Consider the following 26,298-nt stretch of genomic DNA (forward strand, 5'->3'; position numbering starts at 1 on the left):
GGCAGCTGACAGGCTACCTGAAAAGGCTCCTGTGTTAACGCTCTGCAGTCGGACAGCCCAGGGTGATGAGCAAAAGAGGCTGCTGGCAAACTTCATGGAGATCCGATGTGTTCTTTATGCTCAAGAAAGCCCCACATGTTCGTTAGCAAGCTGCCTCTTGCCAGGGAATTACAAGGATGCTCCTTGGCTCCTTTGCATCAACGGCATCCATAACATGGCCACATGTGGACAGGCCACGGCTGGACAGGGGGATGGCTCGGCAGCCACCCCTCTGCTTTTCCCACTCCGTGCTCCTTCCACCTCTGAGCCTCTGGGCAGCAGGCCTTCCTCTGCATCTCTGGCTTGTGCAGGCAGGTGTCCACATTGTGGTGGGGGGAGTTTACGGAATATGAAATGAACAAGACTGGCCTCCGGCGGTTTGTGGTTTTCAATATTTAAGCCTTATTACAAATAAAGAATTTCAATTTCTGAATTATTTTTAATTTTTAATACTTCTTAATAATTTAATAGGCTTAATAATTTTTAACCTGCAAAGGGCACTAAATTAAACCCATCCCTCCTTTCCCCTTGTCTCCTGGGAGAACAGGAGCTGATTGGATAGGCGGGTTGCACTTGCGTCTTACTTATCCATGGGAACAAAGTTTGGATGGTGTGTTTTTCCTGTCCCATAGAGACGACATTGGGTCCTGTCTCCAGGGTCAAGTTCCTGGTGTGGGGATAATTCCTCATCGCCCCTTCGAGTGTGACGTGTGTGGTCCCCTCTGGGTCTCCCCAGGCATCCATTGCTGGAGCAGAATGCACAACAAGCCCCCTGGGAGACAGTCAGTGTTATTTCACCTGCCAGCCCACTCCCTGTCCCAAGCCTCCAAGATTAACTGGTTCAGCTCCACCTCTTGCCTTAAGCACCATCTTGGACATTAAGAGAGTTCTTTAGACTGAAATTCACTTTTAATATAGTCTAAAGAGCAATGAAGGTGACTCGACTCTGAAGTTCTAAATTCATTGCCTTCCTCCCTCTGTTTGGATGCCTGCTCCGTGCTGGTAAAGGGCGAGCCTTATGTAAATCATTTCAGCAAATCTCCTGGCAACTCCTGATGGACAGGAATCTTGATCTCAGTGTGAGGGCTAACTACCAGAACTGGTCCTGTCATTTTGGGGCTGGGTTGACCGAGGCCCAGGTTACCCCTCTCCTGAGGGTACAGCCAGTCTGTGGGTGGGGTACACCTTCCTTCCTCCCCAGCACTGGAGGGAGTACAGGTTGGCATGAGGGTGCTGTGGGAGCTGAGTGTGGAAAGGCATGGTGTGCTCATGCCCAGAGTGAGGAACCAGCAGGGGAGCATTAGAAGACCCGCATGGTCCTGGAGGCAGGTGGAATTGGGTGAGACGCTGGGTAAAGCCTGCTCAGAGCTGCATCACAGAAAGGCCATGTGGTTGTGCAGCTGTCTCAGTGAGAGTGAGTACCAGCCTCGACAGCGGGTTTTCCCAATTTCCCGTGTGGCTGTCAGAGCTCTTCTCTGCTCATGTGGTGCTTCTCCAGTGGAACTCACACCCCTATAAACAGAACAGAGTACAGCTCGATTTCTCAAACTCCCTTCCTCAGGGCCCCAGTCCCTAAAAGGGAGACAAGGCACTGAATACAGAACATGCCTGGAACATATCATGTACTCACAAATGTGTGGCCAAGTAAGCATGAGTGAGCGCACTGACGAGGGAATGAATGCAGGGTACAGGTGCACAGGCAAGCAGAGACTAGAGGGCGTCGCAAGAGTAGGGCAGCTTAGAGATGCATGGTCAGCCGTATCTGGGTCTTTATGTGGACCCACCTGCCCTGGCAAGGGCTGGCAGAGAGTCCACGACACGGGACGAACCTGCTCCACGCGTGTGCCTGTGTCCCACATAAACTCCTCTGGAACAGGCTTTCGTTTTCGTTACGGATCCCAGACTGGAGAACCACTCCCAACACCCACATTACTTTGCAGTAGATGAAACTCACACCAAGGTCGACTCAAGTCAATGCTCATATTTAATTAGTGAAAGAATGGGCTCATTCTTGGTTAAAGGAATCCTTGATTAGTTTCAAGAATCCTCCTCTTTTCTATCTTATTTTTTAACAAAACAAAACACATACTCAGGCTGGGCTGTCCCTGAAAGGATCCCAGGGAAAAGTCTGGAAGTGTGAATGCTCACACCTCCCAGGAACTTTCAGGCTCGGGGGGGGGGGGGGCCCTCCCCCCTCCCCCCCTCAGGATCCCTCTGAGGCCTGTGAGCCTCCCCCTGCTGTTTTCTTTCCTAACACACTTGGAGAGTCCAAAGGGAGTGTGGAGTTATGAATTTCCAATTTAAATCTCATTGTTAAAACTTGTGTTTTTTCTTTCCTCGACAAGGACAAAACGCATGATCCCTCTTGTGTGGGGTCTCCATGTCTCTGACAAATACTGAAGGGTGAAAACAACCCTATCTGGCATTTGGATAGGTTCCACTGCAGAGAACCAGGGCTGTGGCTGCCTGGTGTGCCCTGTGTGCCCAGTTTAGCTCTGGCGCTCCTCCAGCTGGTGGACGGCTCCTAAGTCCATGGCCTCGACCCTTTCTCCTGCCCTCCCTGACTTGTGCTGTCTTTTCTCTGTGTCCCTCAATCCTTTCCTTCGGGTAAAAGCTCCTTCTACCACCTGTTCAAGTATCTAGTATGTGCCAGGCCCCGGGCATCGTGCCATCCAACGGCCTCCTGCTGGGTCCTTCCAGCCCTTCTTCCTCCCGTCCCTTCAGCAACGCTTCCTGAGCATCTACCTTGGGGAGTTCCCAAGAACGGGGCACCACACAGTAGTCCACACTCCCTCTGTGAAAGCACTTTGGGCCCTCCGTAAGGCTCTCAGCTGGCCACGTTTTAGAAAAATACTCCTCTTTCTGCCCAGCCAGGAGGGCCAGAGGGAGTGGTATTCTTAGGGACCTGTCAGTGTCATGGATGCTCAGGGTCACTGCAGGAGTGTGGGGTGAAAGCAGAGACATCAAGAGCAACAAGCAGGAGGGAGCCCTGACACGGGGTCTGTCTCCTGGAGGAGGGCTGCCTGCGGCCAGTGTCCTGCAGGGGGCCTCCTAGCATAGGAACAGGGCTGCTGCATCTGAAGGGTTAGGACTGGCTCTGGGGGGGGGGGTGCTGAGGAATTACAGCCACCTGTACCTTACCTTCCCCTCCCCCAACCTCTGGGGAATTAACTATTGCGGCACATATTCCTGGCAAAGGGAAACAAATGGATAGTCAATGAGGAGAGGGGATTGGGAGCATTGGAGTGTGGGACGCATGAGCCAGTGTTGACTAGAGTGCTGTCATCGGGAATGGGAAGGGTCTCCACTTGCAGAGTGTGAAGGCATGGCTGGGAACCTAGTGGGCAAGCCCTTAGTCTCCCTGACCGTTAGTGCCCCCAGTGTCCCCTGGAGGTCCCCCGGGGCCTGCGTCTGTTTCTTTCACTGCACGTGGCACAGTGTCCTGTGATCTGTAATACCAGCCTTTACTTTCCCCCCACCAGAGACTGAGCATCTAGATGGCAAGGGCTGTGTCTTCAACTCTGAATTTCCACTTCCCTAGTGCACTGAACTCTCCCACCTTCCTCCTACCCTCCCGGCCCCCTTCTTGCAACTTCTTCTCTTCTTCCCATTTCCTGGAGGTAGTGGGTAGGGAAGAGTAAGTGCTGGGCCCAGAGACCTCCTGCTCCTGCTCCGAAGCTGCACTCCAGGTAACGATGATAAAGTCGAGGTTCTCAAACTTGAATGGGCACCAGGTTCACCAGAAGGGCTTGTTGAAACACAGAGGCCTGGGCTTCCACGCCTGAGCTTCTGATTCCGGAGGTCAGGGCCTGAGGATCTGCATTTCTACAGAGTTCCCAGGTGGTGATGATGGAAGCTGGTCCAGGGCCACACTCCAAGACCTGTGGCTGTGAGGCTGTGTCATGGATGTGGCTGTTCTTCTCAGGGGTGCCATGCACATGCTCCTTCTTCATGGCAGTCTTGACACGAGCCGAATGGATACTCCCAGGAACAGAAAACGAAATCCATAGGACTATGCCGACATAACGGAAAGTTGGGGTCACCTGGAGCCCAGAAATGGCACTCAACTTGAGGTGAGACTGAATCCAAATCCAGCTGTCGCCAGTGACCGGCTCTGTGACTGACTGCCAATGGAACCTCTCTCAGACTCTTTTTCTCATCTATAAGATGGGATTTGCAATAACTACTTCAGATCAGTACTGCGAGGATTAAATGCCAAAATTCCTTTTGTGGTGGCTGGTGCTCGTTAGGCACTTAACTACGGATTTGAGTTTGGACTCGATAGTGAAACATCAATCGGAATCTTTCCATTTTCTGTGCACTTTAGGGCGCAGTACAGAGCAGGAGTGGATACTGGGGATTCAGCTCAATGAATTCTATGGGGAGTTCTAGGATACGTTCCTATCAGCAGTTTGGACGCGTCGTGGGCACTGGATGTGGATGGGCTCCTGTGTTTTTCTTGGATCATCTCTTGGACCCCATCAGATGGGGGGGGCCCTGGCACAGCATCAGCGTGGACATCTTCTGTGGTCCGGAGGCGCATGCGTGTTTGAGTGTATGTGTGGGGGGTGGTGTGTGGGTTGTGTGGGAGGAGGCTGGGGGACAGCCCTCTGCCCCTGTCGCAGGAACGGACCCCTCACCTAACTAAGGGCTGGCAGTACTGAGGGCAGCCGCATGGAGTGCCAACGCTGTTTTAGATACCAGTAATGACTAGAAAAGCAACAGGCTCATCAGCCTTGGGGAGTTTACTGATCCTGGACATGCCTTCTGTCCTATAAAAAGGAGATTAATAACACTTGGACTGTGGGAATCCAGAGAGACAGCACCTATTAAACTCTTAAAACGGCGCCCCGCACCTGGTCACACGATGGTCACATGACCACTTAGCGACCATTAGCCACTGTTATTTATTGAGAACCTACTATGTTCACACTGCACACTGCACACTGCAGGGGTCCCCTATTTATTTCCCACACACAGGCACTGCCTTACATACAGGGATCAGTGGGGGACAAGACGGCCTACCCATTCACTTTCAAATAGCCTTTCTAAAGTATATGAGGCACTGAGATAGGAAATGGGCTTGTCAGACTGAGGTCGCTCTGCTGGCACCGAGACCCGGCGCTCCAGGGGTCTGCCCTGCCTGCCCACAGCACCCTTCTTCTCTCCTCCCTGCCAAATGCTGATAATTGTCATTTGTACAGAGAATGAATTAATCGGTTTAATAGTTCTTGAAGTATGACGGTAGACCCAAATATGTAGTTTTCAGACATTTTGATTTAATTTATATATCTCAAATACGAATTTATACTCATATAATACTTTCATTATAAAATACGCAGCGGTACAGAGATTTGTATGCATATGGGATTTTTTTTTTTTTTAAATTTAGGTTTATAAATGGTTTGGAACAGGTTGCAGAAGCATCGTCTGTTGCTCTTTTTAATATATCTTGAGCATGCTATGACACATCCTGAAATAATTTGCTGCGGAAAAAAGCACTGCTCTTTCTTTCTCTCTCTCTCTCTCTCTTTTTCAAATGTAGCTGTAAATATTACTTTGATGTATGTGATTGCTGCAACCATCTTCATTTGAAGGAAGGCTTCTAACCCTTCCAGCTCCCATCTCTTGCTATTGTCAAGAAATAAGAAAAACTGACTTAAAATGCATTATTCAAATGTATTTAATGTAAACATTGAACAAGTCTGAGAACAGCCACAAATTTTCCTTTGCTTAATGTGGTTTTGACAATATTTCAAATATCCTGTTTTAGAGGCATTCATTTACTCATCTTAGGGAAAATAGTTCTTCAAGGAAATCTTAGGGTGCTAAGAACGCCTGGGTGCCTGGCACATAGTAGGAACTGAATGGGTGTTTGGCAGTTGACTCGGTTGAAGCGTGTTGGGATGCAAGGTGTGGTATAACATACGGAGACCCTTGTGGGCTTCTGGGCAGGGAGGCTGCTCAGGCAGGGCTTAGTGAGGGAGCTCTGCTGGGGTGCAGGGACACCACCCTCTCTGGGCATCAGGGTGTTGCCCAGGGTCTGGCTGCTGGGCAATGGCCGACCTGGATTGGCTTCAGGATTGGAATCTTGTACTTTCATGAAATTAGCCCCTATTCTGACCTTTTAGACTTGGTTCTGAGTCCCTGGGAGGTAGGACTTTGTCTTTCATCTCTGCATATTCTCTAGCCTGTGCAAGTCCTAATGCCATGACTGCTTAGTAAGTGTTTGCTCAGCTGGAGGACAAAGAGAAAAAACCGCACAGGTACATGGCTTCCTCTATTCTCCTCATGTGTGAGAGCTGGTCGTGGGCTCATGGCCTGATGCATCTATGATCCGTCATTTAAATCACTCACCAGCTGGGAATGGAAGTTTCCATCTTAGTGGTTGTCTTCTGGGCTGTTTGGACCACTGGTGGGTGGTGGAAGCAGCCCTCATGGGAAATTCTGCGGGTGCTGTAGGGATTCTCAACCTCTCCCTGCATCACCCATGTGCTGGTATTTTAACCCACATGAGTTTCTTTTCCTTCTGAACCTTGGTCTCCATGTGACCTCTAAGACCACTGGCAGCAATAAAATTCTATCACATTAACGTGGTGTGCGTGTGTGCGTGTGCACACGTGCGTGTGTGAGTGTATGGTGGTCAGCTGATTTGCCACAGATGCTACGTTTTCACTCTTCTATTAATAAACAAGGAAATATTCTGACCTATTTTTTGGCAGACAGAGGTTCTGGAATTTCAAATCACTGGATCCTTCTTTTGTTGTCCTTCTGTTGCCCCTGGGATGAAGGAAAATAAATTACAGTCAGGAAATAGCAAGGAGCTAGGGGAAAAAAAAGTTAATTAAGTGCATTCATTCATAGAAACAGCCACCCAGTCAGATTTAAGTAATGAACGTCTCACACATAATTCCAAATCTCTCTTTGCATTTCCATTGGGATTAAAAAAATCCATGTTTAAAGTAATTTAATTACTTTACAATATACATCTTTTAAATGTAAGAGCTTTATTTTACAAGGAGCGGTAGCGTGGGGTGAAGAAGCACTTCAGTCAGGGTGAGGATGTGGGCTGCTGTCCCACATCAGCAGGCTCACGCTGGCACCCTCCCTGAGCTGCGTGAGTCCCTGTGACATCGCTCTGTAAAATGAGGAGGATCACACCTTCACCATGTGATTGATAGGAGGCTGTCAAAGAGAGACAGGGCCTGTGAGCCAAAGAATGTTCAAATGCTTCCTCTATTAGTCGAATTTGACCCCACGCTAGCAGACATCATCCAATGTAGGAAGGAAGATTACTTAGCAATATCAATTCAGATTCAAATGACATTTATCGGAATTCTATATAACTTAGATACTTCGCTATGGCATTTACTGTGAAAAGATTAAATTATTTTAAATTGAGTTAATCTGTTCACACTCACTATTGTAAACCATTACTATTATGCATCCTCGTTCGTTCAATTAGCCGCGTTTGAGATACTTCCATTTCTTTTGCAGGTCTTTTGTGAACGTTAACAGACATTTATTGATAATGGATTCTTCCACGAATGCTCCACGACAGCTGCCTCATTAGCTCGGCTGGCCTTCTTGTCCTCCTGGTTTCCTCCGCATGAGGCAAACCCGCTTCTTCCGGGTCCCTGGACTTTCTCTACCTTAACCCCCAGGCCTCTTTCAGGTATTGTTTATTGTCTCTCTTCTCACTCCTACTTCTGAGCTCAGCATAGGTGCCCAGTCCTCAGAGGAACCTTCCCTGCCCTCTGAGACGGGCTCCTTCATAGCGTGTGTCCGAGTTGTAATTTTCCTTTGGTCTTAACCAGCAGCTTGTGATCAGGACTGCTAAGCTAGCTCAGCGACCATGCCTGTGAGGGCAGAGATGTGCAGACGGTGCTTCTGTTGGGTAGGGGTCGGCTCCTGGCCCACAGTGGGCCCTCAGTGGGCAGCCTGTGCATGCAGGAGCCAAGGACTCCGGGAAATGCCTATCGGCGATTGGACTGTGCATCTTGGATTTTGTGTGCAGCCTATAGGTTGTGAAGTGATAAATAAAAAATTTAGTGAGGGGCACCATGGTGGTTCAGTCATTTAAGCAGTCTCAGGTCATGATCTTAGAGTCCTGGGATGGAGCCCTGCATAGGGCTCCATGCTTGGTGTGGAGCCTGCTTAAGATTCTCTGTCTCTCCACCTTCTTCTCCCTCCCTCTTCGTTCCCCCTTCCCCCTGTTGTCTCCCTGAAATAGATAAATAAGTGTTTTAAAAAAATTAGTGTGGGGCTCCTGAGTGGCTCAGTCAGTTAAGCATTCACCTCTTAGTTTCAGCTCAGGTCATGATCTCAGGGTCCTGGGATCCAGCCCCATGTTGGGTTTCGTGCTCAGCAGGGAGTCTATTTTAAGATTTCTTTTTTTCTCTCTCCCTCTGCCCCTTCCCCTCCTCATGCTCTCTCTATCAAATAAATATATAAATTCTTAAAAATAAAAAAATAAAATAAATTAAAAAAATTTAGTGGGTTGCTTGATATAGTTCATCATTGTGTAAATTGACAGAAAGATGAAGTGTTATTTTGTTATTTTTCATCTTATTTTATTTTATTTTTTTAAATTAAATTAAAATTTTCTTCAGTGTTCCAAAATTCACTGTTTATGTACCACACCCAGTGCTCCATCCAGTATGTGCCCTCCTGAATACCCACCACCAGGCTTACCCAACCCCCCACCTTCCTCCTCTCCAAAACCCTCAGTTTGTTTTTCATTTTATTTTTTTCATCATTTCATGATTTCAAAAATCATTTAATTATTGTATAATCTCATATATTTCATGATTTTCTATTTATCTGGGCAAAACTTGTTTCATGCCTTCTAAGTTCTTGACATGGGCATCTCTTCTCTGGACATTTCTGCTTGGTTATCCTCCAGACAGAGCCCCTTTCCCAGTGAGCACCTCTGTTGCTCATATAGTTTCCAAACCAACAGCATGGGCACTAACCTTGAGCTTTCTCTCTCCTGTCCCCAACACCAACATCGCCATGCTCTTTTGGCAGACACACGGATTTCCCCTCTCCTGCTCCTTCTGCCTTGCTCTTTTCCATCATCAATCTGCTCTTTTTATCTCAGTTTAATGCCCAGCATCAAGCTGTTACCTGCTTTTCTGGCTTCGGATCCAATCCACACACCAAAATGCAGCAGGAGTGACTGTGACCTTTCTACTTAGCAGGATATTATCATGTCAACTCCCTGCTTGAAAAGCCACACCACTTTCCCTTTCTGGGGGATGAAATTCAAACTCATTCCCATGATCTCTGAGAGGCTTGCCTCAGCGGCCTGGGGCACAATTTCTGTTGTCTGTGTCTCTGTTCCCTCCCATCCTGTCCCCCTGCCAGGGCCCCACACTGTCCTCTCTCTGGGCCCTACGTCTGCATGCTCCCACATCACTGATTAGATTTTTCTTTGGCCTCTTCTCCATCTGCCAAAAACTTTCCCATTCTTCAGGGTCTAGTTCCAATACTAGTTTCCCATGAGTTCTATGCTGCTTCCTCTTTAGGACTTTTGATATATCTCTGTTGAATCATTCATTCATTTGTTCACGGATCCATTCACTCATTAATTCAATGAACAGTTATCAAATCTACTCTGTACCAGGCTGGAGGCCATGCAGTGAGATGCAGTTGTTAAAGAAGGTGGATGGAGTTTGCCTCATGAATCTTACTTTTGTTGGGGAGATAAGCCATAAACAAGTAAACAAGCAATCTTATTTTTTGTGTGCCTGTTCATGTGATTGTGTTCCCGTGGACTAGTGGCTTGACAGTATAGCCGTATCCTGGGAATTATTTCTTTCCCAGCACACTGGCTCCCTGACTTCAGGAATGTTTGTAAGATACAAATAGATGAATCAATAAAGAATCAACAAATGGCCTGCCCATTGGGCTCATTCACAGAAGTGAGCATGCCCTTTATGTGCCGAATCCTGTGGGTCTTTCTGCTACCAAGGAAATCCTGACTTGTCCCTGCACAGAGAAGGAGACCCTCAGTTTCATCTATCATGTCAGAGCATTTGTGCACTCTGACAACCCACATAACGTTTGCCTAAATGGCTTTAACTTGTCCCATGGTAGGAGAATGGGAAAGATTCTGAGAATTTCCTCAACCTCTTTCTAGATACCTTAAGAACCCAACATCCTGGATGCTACCTTTACTTTTCCAGATAACTTGTTTTCGACTTTTTAACTTTAAGAAGAGAGTTGAATTCAAATTCTTTTGTATTTGATGTTGACAGCAACCGTCAGATGGGCAGGTCTCCTTCTCAGCTCCAAGATACAGACCAGGACACAGGAGCCTGAGAGTCAAGGGGGTTTGGCTACAGTGAGCAAGCTGGTTGCAGGCCAGAGCTCTGACCTCTGGCTAGGTGCATGTCAGATGTGCTTTAGGGGAACCAGGAGCCAGTGATTTCCAGAAGCTCAGGGCCGGACCTCACTGAAAACCACTGAGGAACAGAGAGAAAATGGGTCGGGTGGGGAGGTCCTCCTCTGACAATGGATTATGTGAGGAAACTGTTAACGAAGCTGGCAAATAAATGGCAATTTACCTGGATAGTAAGTAGTTAAAGTCTATTTGCTTTGGAAATGCATGGAAAGAGCATAGCTTAGAAATCAAAGTGGTTCTCTCCCTGTTTCCTGCTCCTTCCCAGTTATTTGGCTTTGAATTTTGTTTGCTAAACTCAAGGAAAACTGAAATGTCCAGTTCCACAGTTTTACCCCCTACCAGGTTTCTCTATTTCAAATCATTCTTTAGGGCTCCAGTTTTTAGAGACACATTAAAAAAAAAAAAAAAGTACAATGTTGAAAGAATCATAAAGTTTCAGTCTGTCACAGAAAATGTGCTTAAGAATGTTAATAATCGTGGGTCAAGATTGTTTGCTTTGCATTAAATTGAGATCTGACCTTGGAAGGTTCAGCATTCCCAAGTTGGCCATTGTGTCTGTGAGCCTAGGAATGACAGTTCTGTTTACTACAGCAGTGTTAAGTAGATATGCATCATTTTACAAGGCCTCAAACATTTGGGACCAGCTGTCCTTTCTGTGGGCCACTCTGCCGCCTGTCCCACCCATGTCGTAAAATGAATCACATCAGCATTTTTAAACTGCTACTCTATTACTTGTCATTGATCCTACTCAAGTGCCCACCAGGGAAGCAACACAAGTTAATTCATTGCCCAGAGAACTCAGGACATCCTGTAAAAGTGAGAAGTGCCACTGGCTTGTGGGGAAACTGAGGCACAGAGAACCAGCAGGTGAGCCTGCTTCCAAACATCTCTCATCCTGCCAAAGCAAGAGCAAGAACACATCACCCACACCATCCAGCCTCTCTTCTTGATTCTCCTCCCAGCATTTGAGGTTCGACACCTTCTGGCCGTCCTTGATTTTCTTTTCTCTACCTCCCACTTGCATGGTCAGTTAACAAAACCCATCTGGTATCCCTTCACACATTTGTTTTCTTGATCTCTCCTTTTTTTTTTTTTTTTTTAATATAACTTCTATGATTCCCATTGCTTTTTGAGTAGACCTAACCTACCTGACAGTTTAGAACTGGTGTACTAGTTCCATGGTGAAATCAATATATACATGCTGTAGTAGGTTGAGGGATGTCTACCAATAATATGTGTTCCTGAGAACTGTGAATGTGACTGTATTTGGAAAAAAGATTCTTTGAGAATATAATCCTGCTAAGGATCTTGAGATGGAATCGTCCGGGAATACGGTCGACCCTAAAACCAATGACAGGGCTTTTTGAGAAGAGAGGAGAGAACATGAAGGAAGGCTGTGTGAAGACCCACATGAAGATGGAGGCAGAGACTGGAGCCATGGGCCATGGAACCACCCAAGTCTGGAAGAGGCAAGGAAGGATTCTCCTGCAGAGTCTTTAGAGGAAGCACAGCCCAGCTGATTTTAAACTGCTGGGTTCCAGAACTGTGGAAAATAAGTTTATGTTGTTTTAAGCCACCTGTTTATGGTAATTTATGATGGCAGCCCTAGGAAACTAACATACAAGCATCTAACCTGTCTTAAGTTTCAGAAAATAAATTAGACCCAAATCCAAATTAAGGCAAAACAATAGGTGCAATGAGAAAAAAAAAAAAAAAAACAAATAACAACAAAACCCATATATGATCTAGAAGGAAAAAGAAGGAAGAAACTGGTTAAATCTTTAAGTGAGAAGGTAGTCAAGGGAAGCTTCCCCAAAGTGATAGATGAGGATCTTAAGGTAGTTCTCAGACAAATGATGGGGCGAGCTGGGAGGTGGGAGGAAGGTGGAAAAATCTAAAGCTAAAGACACCTGCTTCAATCTGTCCTGGTCATTCCTCTCAAATTTCTCACCTTCTCCTGTACTTTAAGCCACACCCAATATGGTGGTCACAGTCTGACCAGTGCAGAGAAAGCACTACCATTTCTTCTGTTGTGAAACTACACTTCTCTTCATAAACTTCCAGATCAAGTGCAACTTTTTCAGAAGCTTCCCATTCTATACATTCACAGGTATCTTGCAGACTCCTGAGAAATCACACAAATTGTTCTTAAGTCATAATCCTTCAGTGACTTGTGCACCTGGATTGTTGACTCCAAGATTATGAGTGGTAATAATGTGTAACACTATATAATGATCATAATGACAACTCAAAACTTACATGGGATTTATAACTTACTGGCTATTGTTTGGCATTTCACACATATTAATCCATGAAGTCCTCACAGAACTCTCTGAAAGAGACCTATCCCACTCTATCCCCAGCTCTACTGGATTTCTTCATCTCATGTTTAGCTCATGTTCTGTCTCCTAAGGAATTGATGATGTTGGGATCCTGAGGAAATAGGCCCTGAAATGGAATCATGTAAGAAATGCATTAGGGTGAGCTCCTGGGATCAGTCCCCAAGGAAGGAGAGAAAAGGGGAAAGATTGGCAAGGGAACAATATGGGCTGTACTCTGAGGCTGTCATGATGGCCCTTCACAATGTCCCGAACTGTGGTAGGAGAGCTGGCCTTTCATGCCTCTGGGTGGACCAGTCAGTGGATGTGGGCTGTTCAAGGTAAGCCAAATCCAACCAAGGCAATTCACAAAGAAGGTTGAGGGAAACCTAGGTGGAGATTCACAAAGTCTAGTACAAAATCACATTGCATTCTGAATCTTTGGAAAGTCTGAGATCTCAAAGTCAAAATGGTCCTTGGCTCTATTTTTCAGTAGGAGAGAAAGGAAATTGGAAGGAAAGATGGGGACAAAGCTGAAGATTTTAAGGACAGTTGTCCCCTGAGGAGGAGACTATCAGGTCAGAGAGGTGTCAGTCCTCACAAAGGTAATGGTGTGGACACAGAATTAAGAGGACACACTTGAGGGGGTACCTGGGTGGCATAGTCAAGTGTCCCACTGTTGATTCTGGCTCATGTCATGATTTCAGCATTATGAGATTGAGCCCTTTGTCAGGCTCCATACCCGGCCTGGAGTCTGCTTGAAGATTCTCTCTTGACCCCTCCCCCCACCCTCTAAAGTAAATAAATAAATCTTAAAGAAAAAAAAAAAGAGCACACACTTGTACTTGATCTGGATTTGAATCAGGTTCTGCCAACTGATTGAGTCACTGATTTATCTCATCATCCCCATTTTACAAACAAGAAAAGGCAGAGCTACAGTACCTCCCTCATATATCAACTGCACATTAGTGGTCATTTTTTTTTTTTTAACCTAGGACCTGATTCTCACTCAGAATGACTAAAGATTACCAAAGGTAGACAACCAATAACATTGAGAAGTGCAGTTTGATAATTAAAATATTTCATCCAGGTCAAAATGGTAGGTTATTTTATTGGAGAGATACAAAATCCTGGCATTAATTATTAATTTGTTTGTAGGTCGCTTCTTTTTTGTTTTCTGATTTTTCTTTTGAGAACAACCAGCATGTGATTATTATCTCATATAGCTGAGGATACCAACATAAAGCTCTCCTTAACTTTAGGAGAATGAGAAGCATCTGCTAGAAAAAATGGAGACCTACTTGTGACAGGGACTTTACAGAAAGTACAATTACGCTCCTCCGTCATTTTGGTCTTTTACCCAGCCACTTGTTTTGGGAGCTTGGCTGTACTGGCTGGTCATCAAGAAGGATCCAATCTAATCTAAGTGTAACAACTGCTTCCTTGGCAGACAGTTAATTGCCCAATATTTTCCCAGGTAAATAGAATATTGGATTCCAACAGGTCTCCCCCCTACCTTTTTTTTAAAGCAGGAAATTCAACTTCATTATCTAATCCAATACTTTATAGGCATTAGAGGTTATGTCATTGGCCTTAACTCTAGAATTTTCTTGCTGTTTCTGGTTAATGGCTTTGAATGCTTCAGTAAAGTTACATAGAGCATATACTTAAAGAGCAAGTCATGTCTGTTCCTGTGATATGATCTCTTTGGCTCAGTCTGTTTCTGCCACTCAACCTCCAAGTATAAGACATTTGTTTCTCATGTGGACTTTGAAAATATGGACACCATAACCTACTGCTTTCCTTATTCTGTCATTAATTTAGCTATAGATCTTTGGAACACTTCCATAGGCACAGCACTCTGTTGTCTTTTTTCTCAGCCTGAGAGATGAACACCACACAATGGCACAGGTCTTCATTGACTTGAGGAGTCTATCTAGAAAGGGTGGTGGCACTAGCTATTTTATAGGGTCTCCTGGGATCTCACTTTGAGTCCAGCCCAACCAAAAGACCTCATACTCATTAGCACAACCCTTCAAGAGCCATGAATTCCACTATGCTATGTGTTACTCCTACTTTGTACCAGCATCACCTTTAACTTTAATTTGTGCATCCATGAGCTTTCCTTCTCTTTTACACAATCTGTGAAAGTTTCTACTCCCTTATAAAAACCATTGGATTTTTTTCCTCCCTTATAAATCCACAGGATCATTTTCTCTCCTATACAATTGATCAATTCTTCTGTGATTATCAATTCTCTTCTATTGGTTTCTGCTATCATGCCCTCAGAAGGATGAGAATGCACTTGCTATTTTAACATCTTTAGAGATGTTATATCACCTTTTGTTTCCATCTTAAAAAATGTGCCATACTGTATTAGTTATCTATTGTTGCATATCAATACTATCACAAACTTAATAACTTAATCAACACATTTATTATTTCACAGATTTGTGGATCAGGAATGTAGGCATGGCTTTCCTGGGTCCTTTGTTTTAGAGTCTTTTTGAGGCTTCAGTCAAGGTATCAACCAGGGTTGGAAAGCTCCACTGCTCCTAAGTACACATGATTGTTGGCAGGAGTCAGTTTCTTAAGGCCTATTGGGCTAGGGACCTCAGGTCCTTAGCGTTCATTGGGTGGAGCCTGTCCTCAGTTCCTTGCCATGTGGACCTCCCCAACATGCCACTCACCGCATCAAAGTATGCCAACCAAGAAGACAAGAGGAAGTTGTAATCTTAGGCAACATAAAAACAGAAGTGACAACCCATTTCCTTGAACCACAGCTCTTGTTCACATTCCAGGGGAGGGGACTACACAGGGAGGAACATGAGTACCAGGGGATAGATAATCGGGGGGAGGGCACATTTTAGTGTCTACTCAATGTGGAAGCATGACTGCAGATGACACTTTAGTAATGTCTGGAAGGATTTTTTGCGAACCTAAAAACCAAATCAGCTCAAATCTTTTTGTGGCCTATTTTATAACTTTCTATGACCTCTGAAAATGTCAGGCCAATTTTTGAAGGTTTTTCAGCTAATTACAGAAAGCTCCAGCCAAGACCAGAATAAACTGGTTCTCTAACTCTTTTGCTCATGAGAGACCACCGCAATCATTTTTTTGTAGTAGGATGCGGTTCTTCTAACTCCCTTAAAATAGTCACCACATCAGTTGTCTCAACTTTTTCAAGTGAGAAGTGCCCATTTTGTTTCTTACACTTGGTCCCTAAGCTGTGTGGGTGGTATGTGCAAACTTCTTTCAAGTGGTATATTCCTACACAGTTTCTTCTAAACCTAAGAAATGCTCTCCTTGAGGAAGAGAGGGGCAAGATGGTGGAGAAGTTGAGACCCTGTTTCAACCAGTTCCCTAAAGTGAGCTAATTATCTACCAGAACACTCCGAACACCCATGAAACCAGCCTGAGAGGTAGGATTTACATTTCTGGATCTCTACAGGGATAGAAGACTCCAGTGGAGAGGCAAAGCAGAGTGGGAATGATCAGAGGATAAACAGAAGGAGGAGGGAGCCAACAGAAGTGACCCACTGGAAAGTAATACCCCAATATGAGAGTGTCCTGTGATTGTGGACCAGGATTAACTTGGAGTCTGGTTAAAAGCACTCAAAAAGGAAAAAGGATCTTAAGGGGTAACTGATGGAATTGGGTGTTCATGGGCATGGGCCTAAACGCATGGTCCCAGGACGGCCACTGCCAGCGACCACCCATGCCAGACAGAGTGTGGCAGAGTCTCCAGGGTTGCGGGCTTGCAGGCTTGCATCATGTCTCAGCTGGGCACATTCCCACCCCTGTATGAGGGAGTCTGGTGATGCTGCCAGCTTGTGCTCTCTAGAACTTTTGTGCACTGTGCGACTGGGGTCTGACCCACTCTCCGCTGGCGCCTGAGAAAGCTTCATCCTGGTGCTAGCCCATGGTCTCTAGGACCCGTGGAGGGTCTGGACTCTCCCAGCCAGGGCTGAAAGGAACTCAGTGTGATCTCCCATGGTGGCAATCTGAGATCTGGACCCCAGACAGAGTTCCGACAAAGGTAGCCACAGGACTTGGGTTCCCTGGACCAATATTGCTTGTAGTTTTAGTGGGACAGGGGTGCAGAGACAAGTGGATGCTTTGGGTGACCCCTGAGACAGTGGCTGGGGACGTGCACTGCCTGTGGGAGGTTGCATGGCTCAGCAGATGGAGTTTGCAGAGGGGGAGTCTGTGTGTTCTGGACCACCCAGAGGGGAGCAGGCTGAGGCTTCTCTCTGAGAAGGAGGTCTGGGTGCAGTTTGCTTTCCATTAAACCTCCAAAAAGCTGCAAAAAGCCACCAAAGGGGAAAACAAAACAAAACACAAAAAAACACAAAAAACAGAAAAAACCCTCCAGAGAACAAAAGCCTGAAAAAATAGTTTCCACAGAACCTGGCCCCTTGATATGGGGCAGGAGGACTCAGCCCAAGCAAAACTGCCTGAAAAACAATGCGAGGCAGGGTCCTCCCCCAGGAATCCAGCCAAAACAATGAGAGGACAACCACCACAGGGTCCCCGTAAAACTGTAAAACCCTATTATCAGGGGAAAACAATATATTAAGCTTCTTGTATTGCCCTAAAACCTGTATATTTCATAGATATAACTTTTATTTTTAATTTGTTCTCACTATTCTTGTTCTGTTTAATTTTTTAAACCTAGTTACCATTACAACTAGAGGTTTAATACAGCATATTCCATAATAACCTTTTAGCTTGAACTTTTTTTTATACATATACTTGTGTTTTTCTTTTTCTTTTCTATTAAAAAAAATTCATATAGAGATAAGCTTCAAGGTAATCCTCTTTCCCCAATCAATACTACCCCTATATAAAAACCAGTTTTAATCCCTCTTTATCTCTGGAAAGTTGAGTCCCTTAACAAAGATATCAAGGTACACCCAAGAAGAATAAAAATAATCTCCCTCGCCCACACTGAGGATTTATAACCACCATCCCATCCTTTTCTTCAATCAGTGTTTCTGTGTATTTGTTTTTATTCTGGTATTACATAAATCTTATACTTGGGGTTCTTTTTGGCACGGTTCTTTCTCTCTCTCTCTCTCTCTCTTTTTTTCTCTTGTCATTTACTTGTGTCAGTCTTTTTATTTCTCCATTTTTGTTTGTGTACCTTAAAAATTTTACCTTTGGGGCCCATTCTGGCTTCTCTCTCTCTCTCTCTTTCTCTCTTTTTTCCTGTGTCTCTCTTTCTCTCTCTCTCTCTTTTTTCTTTTTTCTTTCTCTTTGGTGGTAACTTCCAATGCTCAGAAGCATTCCAGCATGCACCTTGCATGGATCATGGTTGATATATTCAGCTACACATCCCCTCAACCACCTCTCACCAAAATGACTAGAAGAAGGAATACCCAACAGAGGAAAAGTTCAGAGACTGTACCCTCTCCATCACAGCTTTTGGATATGGACATAAACAGTATGTTGGAAAAGGAATTCAGCTTAACACTTATCCAGGCAATGGTTAGGTTGGAGAAAACGATTAGTGATAACATGGAATTGATTAGAGCAGAAGTGAAAGCCACCTGGGAAGAAGTTAAAAATGTATCAGTGAGATCCAATCTAATCTACATACTCTAACAGCTAAGGTAACCGAAGCAGAAGACAGAATTAATGATCTAGAGGACAAACTGAGAGGAAAAGGATCAGGAGGAGGCCTGGAACAAACAGGTTAGAAGCCATGAGAACAGAATTAGGGAAATAAATGATGCCATGAAACATTCCAATGTCAGAATTATTGGGATCCCTGAGGGTGAGGAGAAAGAAAGAAGACTAGAGGATATAGTTCAACAAATTCTCCATGAAAATTTTCCCAGTCTGGGGAATGGAACCAGGGTTTGTGTCCTAGAGGCAGAAAGGCCACCCACCCCCCAAAATCAATGAATCTAGAAAGACCTCAAGACACTTGATTGTGAGACTGAAGAATCATAATTTTAGATAAGAGCTTTTGAGAGCTGCTATGGGGAAGAGAGTCCTTCTGTACAGAGGAAGGTCCATCAGAATAAGTCAGACCTGTCCACAGAAACCTGGCAAACCAGAAAGGGCTGGCAAGGCATATGCAGGACACTAAATGAGAAGAACATGCAGCCAAGAATACTTTTTCCAGCAAGGCTGACATTCAAAACGGATGGAGAGATAAAGAGCTTCCAAGATTTGCAAGGTTTAAAAGAGTTTGTGACCACCAAACTGGCAGTATAAGAAATGTTAAGGGGGGGGGGTAATAGAAAAGAAGAAAGAACCCAAGAGAGTCATAGAACAGAAATCCATAGAGACAATCTATAGAAACAAGGACTTCACAGGCAACATGATATCAATAAAAATGTATTTTTCAGTAATCACTCTCAACATGAATGGCCTAAACTCTCCCATAAAAGGGCAAAGGGTTGAAAATTGGATAAAAATGACAGGAGCTATCCATATGTTGTCTACAAGAGACCCATCTGAAGACTAAGGATACATCCAGACTAAAAGTGAAGGGTTGGAGAAGCATCTTTCATGCCAATGTGCTGCAAAAGAAAGCTGGTAGCGATTCTCATATCTGACAAATTAGATTTTAAACTAAAGACTATAGTCAGAGATAAAGGAGGACACTACATCATTCTTCAAGGGTCTATCCACCAAGAATATCTAACAATTATAAATATTTATGCCCCCAATACAGGAGCATCCAACTACATAAGACAACTGTTAATCAAGATAAAGAGTCATATTGATACAAATACATTAATAGTACAGGATTAGACGAAGGGCTGATATCCAAGATCTATAAAGAACTCCTCAAACTCAACACACAGAAAACAAATAATCATGTCAAAAAATGGGCAGAAGACATGAACAGACACTTCTCCAAAGAAGGCATACAAATGGCTAACAGACAAATGAAAAAATGCTCATTATCATTAGCCATCAGGGAGATGAAAATCAAATCCACATTGAGACACCAGTTTACACTAGTTAGAATGGCCAAAATTAACAAAACAATAAACAACATGTGTTGGAGAGGATGTGGAGAAAGGAGAACCCTCTTACACTCTTGGTGGGAATGCAAGTTGGTGCAGCCCCTTTGGAAAACCGTGTGGAGATTCCTTAAAAAACTAAAAATAGAGCTCCTTATGACCCTGCAATTGCACTATTGGGTATTTACCCCAAAGATACTGAGGTAGTGAAAAGAAGGGCCACCTGTACCCCGATGGTCATAGCCGCAATGGCCACAGTTACCAAACTGTGGAAAGAACCAAGATGCCCTTCAATAGATGAATGGATAAAGAAAATATGGTCCATATATACAATGGAGTATTATGCCTCCATCAGAAAGGATGAATATCCAACTTTTGTATCAACATGGACAGGACTGGAGGAGATTATGCTGAGTGAGATAAGTCAAGCAGAGAGAGTCAATTATCATATGGTTTCACTTACTTGTAGAGCATAAGAAATAACAGGGAAGACATTGGGAGATGGAGAGGAGAAGTGAGTTGGGGGAAATCAGAGGGGGAGATGAACCATGAGAGATTGTGGACTCTGAGAAAGAAACTGAAGGTTTTAGAGGGGTGGATGGTGGGGGGTTGGGTGAGCCTGGTGGTGGGTATTATGAAGCATATGTATTGCATGGAGCTCTGGGTGTGGTACATAAACAATGAATTCTGGAACACTAAAAAGAAAAATAAATAAATAAAAATTAAAACTATGTTAACATAGTAGAGGATCTTAACATGCCACTCTCAGTAATAGATCATCCAAGCAGAAAATCAATAAAGAAGCAAGAGCATTGAATGACACATTGGACCAGATCAACCTCATAGCTATATACAGAACATTCCACCCTAAAACAACAGAATACTCATTCTCCTCGAGCACACATGGAAGTTTCTCCAGAATATATCACAAACTGGGTCACAAATCAGAGCTCAACCAATAACAAAAGACTGGGATTATTCCCTGCATATCCCCAGACCACAATGCTTTGAAACTGGAACTCAACCACAAGAAAAAGTTTGGAAGGAATTCTAACACTTGGAAGCTAAAGACCACCCTGCTTAAGAATGTTTAGCTCAACCAGAAAATCAAAGAAGAATTTAAACAATTCATGGAAACCAATGAGAATGAAGACACTTCGGTGCAAAACCTATGGGATATGGCAAAGGAGGTCCTGGGGGAAATACATAGCCATACAAGCCTCCCTCAAAAAAATTGAAAAATCTAGAATACACCAGCTCTCTTTACACCTTAAAGAACTGGAGAATCAACAACAAATCAAACCAACTCCACACATAAGAAGGGAAATAAGATTAGAGCAAAGATCAATGAATTAGAAACCAGAAATACAGTAGAACATATCAATGAATCTAGAAGCTGGTTTTTTGAAAGAATCAATAAGATCGATAAACCACTGGCCAAACTAATCCAAAAGAAAAGCGAAAGGACCCAAATTAATAAAATTATGAATGAAAAAGGAGAGATCATGACTAACACCAAGGGAATAGAAACAATCATCAGAAATTATTATCAACAGTTATATGCCAGTAAGCTAAGCAAAGTAGGTGAAATGGATGCATTCCTGGAAACCTATAAACTTCCAAAACCGAATCAGGAAGAAATTGGCAACCTGAATAGACCAATATATAGTAATGAGATTGAAGCAGTGATCAAAAACCTCCCAAAAAACAAAAGCCCAGGGCCTGACAGATTCCCTGGAGAATTCTACCAAACACTGAAAGAATAAATAATACCTATTCTCCTGAAACTGTTTCAAAAGATAGAAACAGAAGGAAAACTTCCAGACTCTTTTTATGAAGCCAGCATTACCCTGATCCCCAAACCATGCAAAGACCCCACCAAAAAGGAGAATTTCAGACCAATATCCCTGATGAATACATATGCCAGTATTCTCAACAAGATTCTAGCTAATAGGATCCAACAGTACATTAAAAAGATTATCCACCATGACCATGGGATTTATCCATGGGATGCAAGGGTGGTTCAACATTTGCAAATAAATCAATGTGATAAAACAAATCAATAAGAGAAGAGACAAAAACCACATGGATCTCTCAACTGATGCAGAAAACGCATTTGACAAGATACAGCATCCCTTCCTGATTAGAATGATTCAAAGTATAGGGATGTTCCCTCCCTGTGTGTGAAAAACCCACAGCGAATATCATTCTCAATGGGGAAAAGCTGACAACCTTTCATTTGAGATCAGGAACATGACAAGGATACCCACTCTCACCACTCTTGCTCAACATAGTACTGGAATTCCTAGCAACAGCAATCAGACAACAAAAAGAGATAAAATGTATTCAAATTGGCAATGAAGAAGTCAAATTCTCTCTCTTTGCAGATGACATGATACTTTATATGGAAAACCCAAAAGACTCTACCCCCAAGCTACTAGAACTCATACAGCAATTCAGTAATGTGGCAGGATACAAAATGAATGTACAGAAATAAGTTGCTTTCTTATATACTAACAATGAAAACACAGAAAGGGAAATTAGAGAATTGATTCCATTTGCTATAGCACCAACAGCCATAAGATACCTGGGAATAAACCTAACCAAAGAGGTAAAGGATCTGTACTTGAGGAACTACAGAACACTCATGAAAGAAATTGGAGAAGATACAAGAAGATGGCAGAACATTCTATATTCATGAATTGGAAGAATAAGCATTGTTAAAATGTCTATACTGCCTAGAGCAATCTATACTTTCAATGCCATTCTGATCAAAATTCCACCAGCATATTTCAAAGAGCTATTACAAACAATCCTAAAATTTGTATGGAACCAGAAGAGACCCCGAATTACTAAGGAAATGTTGAAAAAGAAAAACAAAACTGGGGGCATCACGTTGCCTGATTTCAAGCTTTACTACAAAGCTGTGATCACCAAAACAGCATGGTACTGGGACAAAAACAGACACATAGACCAGTGGAACAGAGTAGAGAGCCCAGATATGGACCCTCAACTCTATAGTTAATGTTCGACAAAGTAGGAAAAAATATACAGTGGAAAAAGAGAGTCTCTTCAGTAAATCGTGCTGGGAAAATTGGAGAGCTATGTGTAGAAGAATGAAACTCAACCATTCTCTTACACCACACACAAAGATAAACTTGAAATGGATAAAAGACCTCAACATGAGGCATGAATCTATCACAATCCTAGAGGAGAACATAGGCAGTAACCTCTTCGACATTGGCCACAGCAACTTCTTTCAAGACATGTCTCCAAAGGCAAAAAAAAAAAAAAAAAAAAAAAAAACCAAAAGAAAAAATGAGCTTTTGACACTTCATCAAGATCAAAGGTTCTGCACAGCAAAGGAAACACTCAACAAAATAAAGAGGCAACCCATGGAATGGGAGAAGACATTCGCAAATGACACTATAGACAAAGGGCTGATATCAAAGATCTATAAAGAACTCCTCAAACTCAACACTCAAAAAAAGATAATCATGTCAAAAAATGGGCAGAAGACATGAACAGATACTTCTTCAAAGAAGACATACAAGTGACTAACAGACACATGAAAAAATGTTCGTCATCATTAGCCATCAGGGAGATTCAAATCAAATCCACACTGAGATACCAGCTTACACTAGTTAGAATGGCCAAAATCAACAAGATAGGAAACAACACGTGTTGGAGAGGATGTGGAGAAAGGGGAACCCTCTTACACTCTTGGTGGGAATGCAAGTTGGTACAGCCGCTTTGGAAAACCATGTGGAGATTCCTTAAAAAATTAAAATTTTTTATATGACTTACATAAAAGATAAGGTCTCCCCTTTATCTTTTATGTAAGACCCTGTGATTGCAATATTGGGTATTTACCCCAAAGATACTGAGGTAGTGAAAAGAAGGGTCATCTGTATGCCAATGGTCATAGAAGCAATGGCCATAGTCGCCAAACTGTGGAAAGAACCAAGATGCCCTTCAATGGATGAATGGATAAAAAGGATATGGTCCATATATGCAATGGAGTATTATGCCTGCATCAGAAACTATGAATACCCCAACTTTTGTATCAACATAGACAGGACTGGAGGAGATTATGCTGAGTGAAATAAGTCAAGGAGAGAGAGTCAATTATATGGTTTCACTTACTTGTAGAGCATAAGAAATAACATGGAAGACATTGGGAGATAGAGAGGAGAAGTGAGTTGGGGGAAATCAGAGGGGGAGATGAACCATGAGAGACTGTGGACTCTGAGAAAGAAATTGAAGGTTTTAGAGGGGTGGAAGGTGGAGGGTTGGGTGAACCTGGTGGTGGGTATTAAGGAGGGCACGTATTGCATGGAGCACTGGGTGTGGTGCATAAACAATGAATTTTGGAATACTAAAAATATAAAATAAAATAAAAATACATATAAAGAAATACTCTCCTTGAGCATCTGGAAAAGCTGAGTTTCTTGGGAACCTGATGTGCTACAGCTGGATATCATGATGGGCTTCGCTGCTGAACCCAGGAAAGCTGAAGGGCATGTACGACATTTTTGCCACTTTTTTTTTTTAATTTTGAACTTGAATATATTTACATGGGGTTTTTACTCTCAAGCTCATGATGCCCATCATTCATCCTGAATATCTTACACTTTCCTACATGTTCACTGGCCCCTTAAGATTTGAGCTGGTGAACCTTTTCAGGGGAATTTGAGAGAGTCGTCCACTCATGAGTTGACTATATATAGATGTTTTAATTGCTATCCCTCATGTATTTACACCTTTATAATGGTTAATCTTATGTGTCAACTTAGCTAGGTTATGATGCCCACTTGTCTGGTCAAACAGTAGTCTAGATGTTGAAAAGGTATTTTTTAGATGTGATTAACTATTTTATATATATATATATATATATATATATACACACACACACATATATATATATATATATACTATTATATAAATATATATTAAAAAATCATATATATATATATATTTTTTTTTTTTTAAGAAAGAGAGAGAGAGAGATACAGACAGAAAGAGTGTGTGTCCTACTGGGGGAGGGAGGGGTGGAGGGAGAGGGAAAGAAAGAATCTTAAGCAGGCACTATGCTCAGTGTAGAGCCTGACATGGGCTGGATTTCACAACCCTGAGGTCATGATCTAAGCTGAAACCAAGATCTGGGAATCCTAACAGACTGAGCCACCTAACAGACTGAACCTATCCCAGATGTCATTAATGCTGAAGTCAGTGGACTTTGAATAAAGCAGATGAGCTTCCATAGTGTGGGTTGGTCTCACCTAATCAGCTGAAAGCCTTAAGAGCCAAGACTGAGGTTTTCTGAAGGAGAAGGAATTCTGCTCAAGATAGCAACATGGAAACCCTGTTTGAGTTTCCAGGCTCTGCCCCACAGAACTTGGATTCAAGATTGCAACACAACTCTTACATGAGTTTCCAACTTGCTGGCCGGCCATATAGATTTCAGATTTGTCAGTTCCCACAATTGTTTGGGCAAAGTTGTTAAAATAAATCTCTGTATGTACGCATGTATTCTTTTCATTCTATGCCCTGGATAACACTGACTAATATACTTCTCAAATGTTTAGTTATTGAAAAGTGCCTCTCAACACACAGGGAAGAAAAAATATGTAATTAATAGGTAGTAGGTGTCTACCATGTGCCAGATACTACTGCAGGTGATCTAATTTAATCCTCACAACAGATCTTCATATTAGAGGAGGGCAATTCATGTTGTCCTCATTTTATAGATGACAAAATGAGGACCCATGCCTCTAGCTAATGAGGTTCTATATTGAGACAAATCTTAATGTAAAACCTGTTCCTTCACTGAATGGACTCCACATGTAATGGACTCCACTGTACACCACATCAAGTGTCTGATGAACAGAGGAAAGATATGCACACAGGAGACTTTTTGTCCTGATGGATCCTTCTGGGCTCAGCAAGGCTTTGAGCTGGTTTCTTTGGAGGAGACCTAGGGGCAAGGCCATGAGAGAAGATCCTCTTTGGTTGTTGTGGCCCCCACTGTGGGATGTTCTCTTTCTCTCTGTGCCCAAGTCACACTGGAGTTTGAGCTGCTAGTGAGGATACAATGGGAGCCCTTGTCTATAGGACATGACCTCATTGTCCACCTGGATTGTTGCAGTGAACCCACACCTAGATAACCCATTGGAAGCTACATTTTTGGGGAGGCCAGCACTGCTGATGAGGCATGGTTTCAGTCCCTGTTCAGAGACAAGAACACAACAAGGTACTCCCTGAGTCTCTGCACCCCAGGAGATCACAATCCAAGGACTCTGGAGGCTGTTCCTTCCTTTTCTGACACTACATCCAAAGCAGAAAGTGAGGGATATGGCCCAGATAAAGAACAGACTTACATTCTGAAGCAGCTATAAGGGAATTGCTCAGAGGGTTCTTTGCTCAGAGGGTTCTTTCTGTCTTGTCCAATGTCTCCTATCTGTTGTGTTTTTAGCTACAATCCTGGACAGTGACTCTGCTGGACAGCCAGCTGGAGGGGAAGGGTAGCTTGGGTACATAACTTCAGGGT

General features: G+C 43.4%; 1 protein-coding gene across 1 annotated transcript in view; it reads right to left on the reverse strand.

The window, feature by feature from the left end:
* Positions 1-26,298, reverse strand: part of CLNK (cytokine dependent hematopoietic cell linker) — a 165,574-nt gene that overhangs the window by 76,487 nt on the left and 62,789 nt on the right. Inside the window, exon 3 of the mRNA XM_013044762.2 lies at positions 6,748-6,819. Coding sequence (XP_012900216.1) covers positions 6,748-6,819 — 72 coding nt within the window. The remainder of the gene's footprint in view (positions 1-6,747; positions 6,820-26,298) is intronic.

This window comes from Mustela putorius, unplaced genomic scaffold, assembly GCF_011764305.1.
Source record: "Mustela putorius furo isolate JIRA1106 unplaced genomic scaffold, ASM1176430v1.1 tig00000083_pilon_pilon_pilon, whole genome shotgun sequence".
NCBI lineage: Eukaryota > Metazoa > Chordata > Mammalia > Carnivora > Mustelidae > Mustela > Mustela putorius.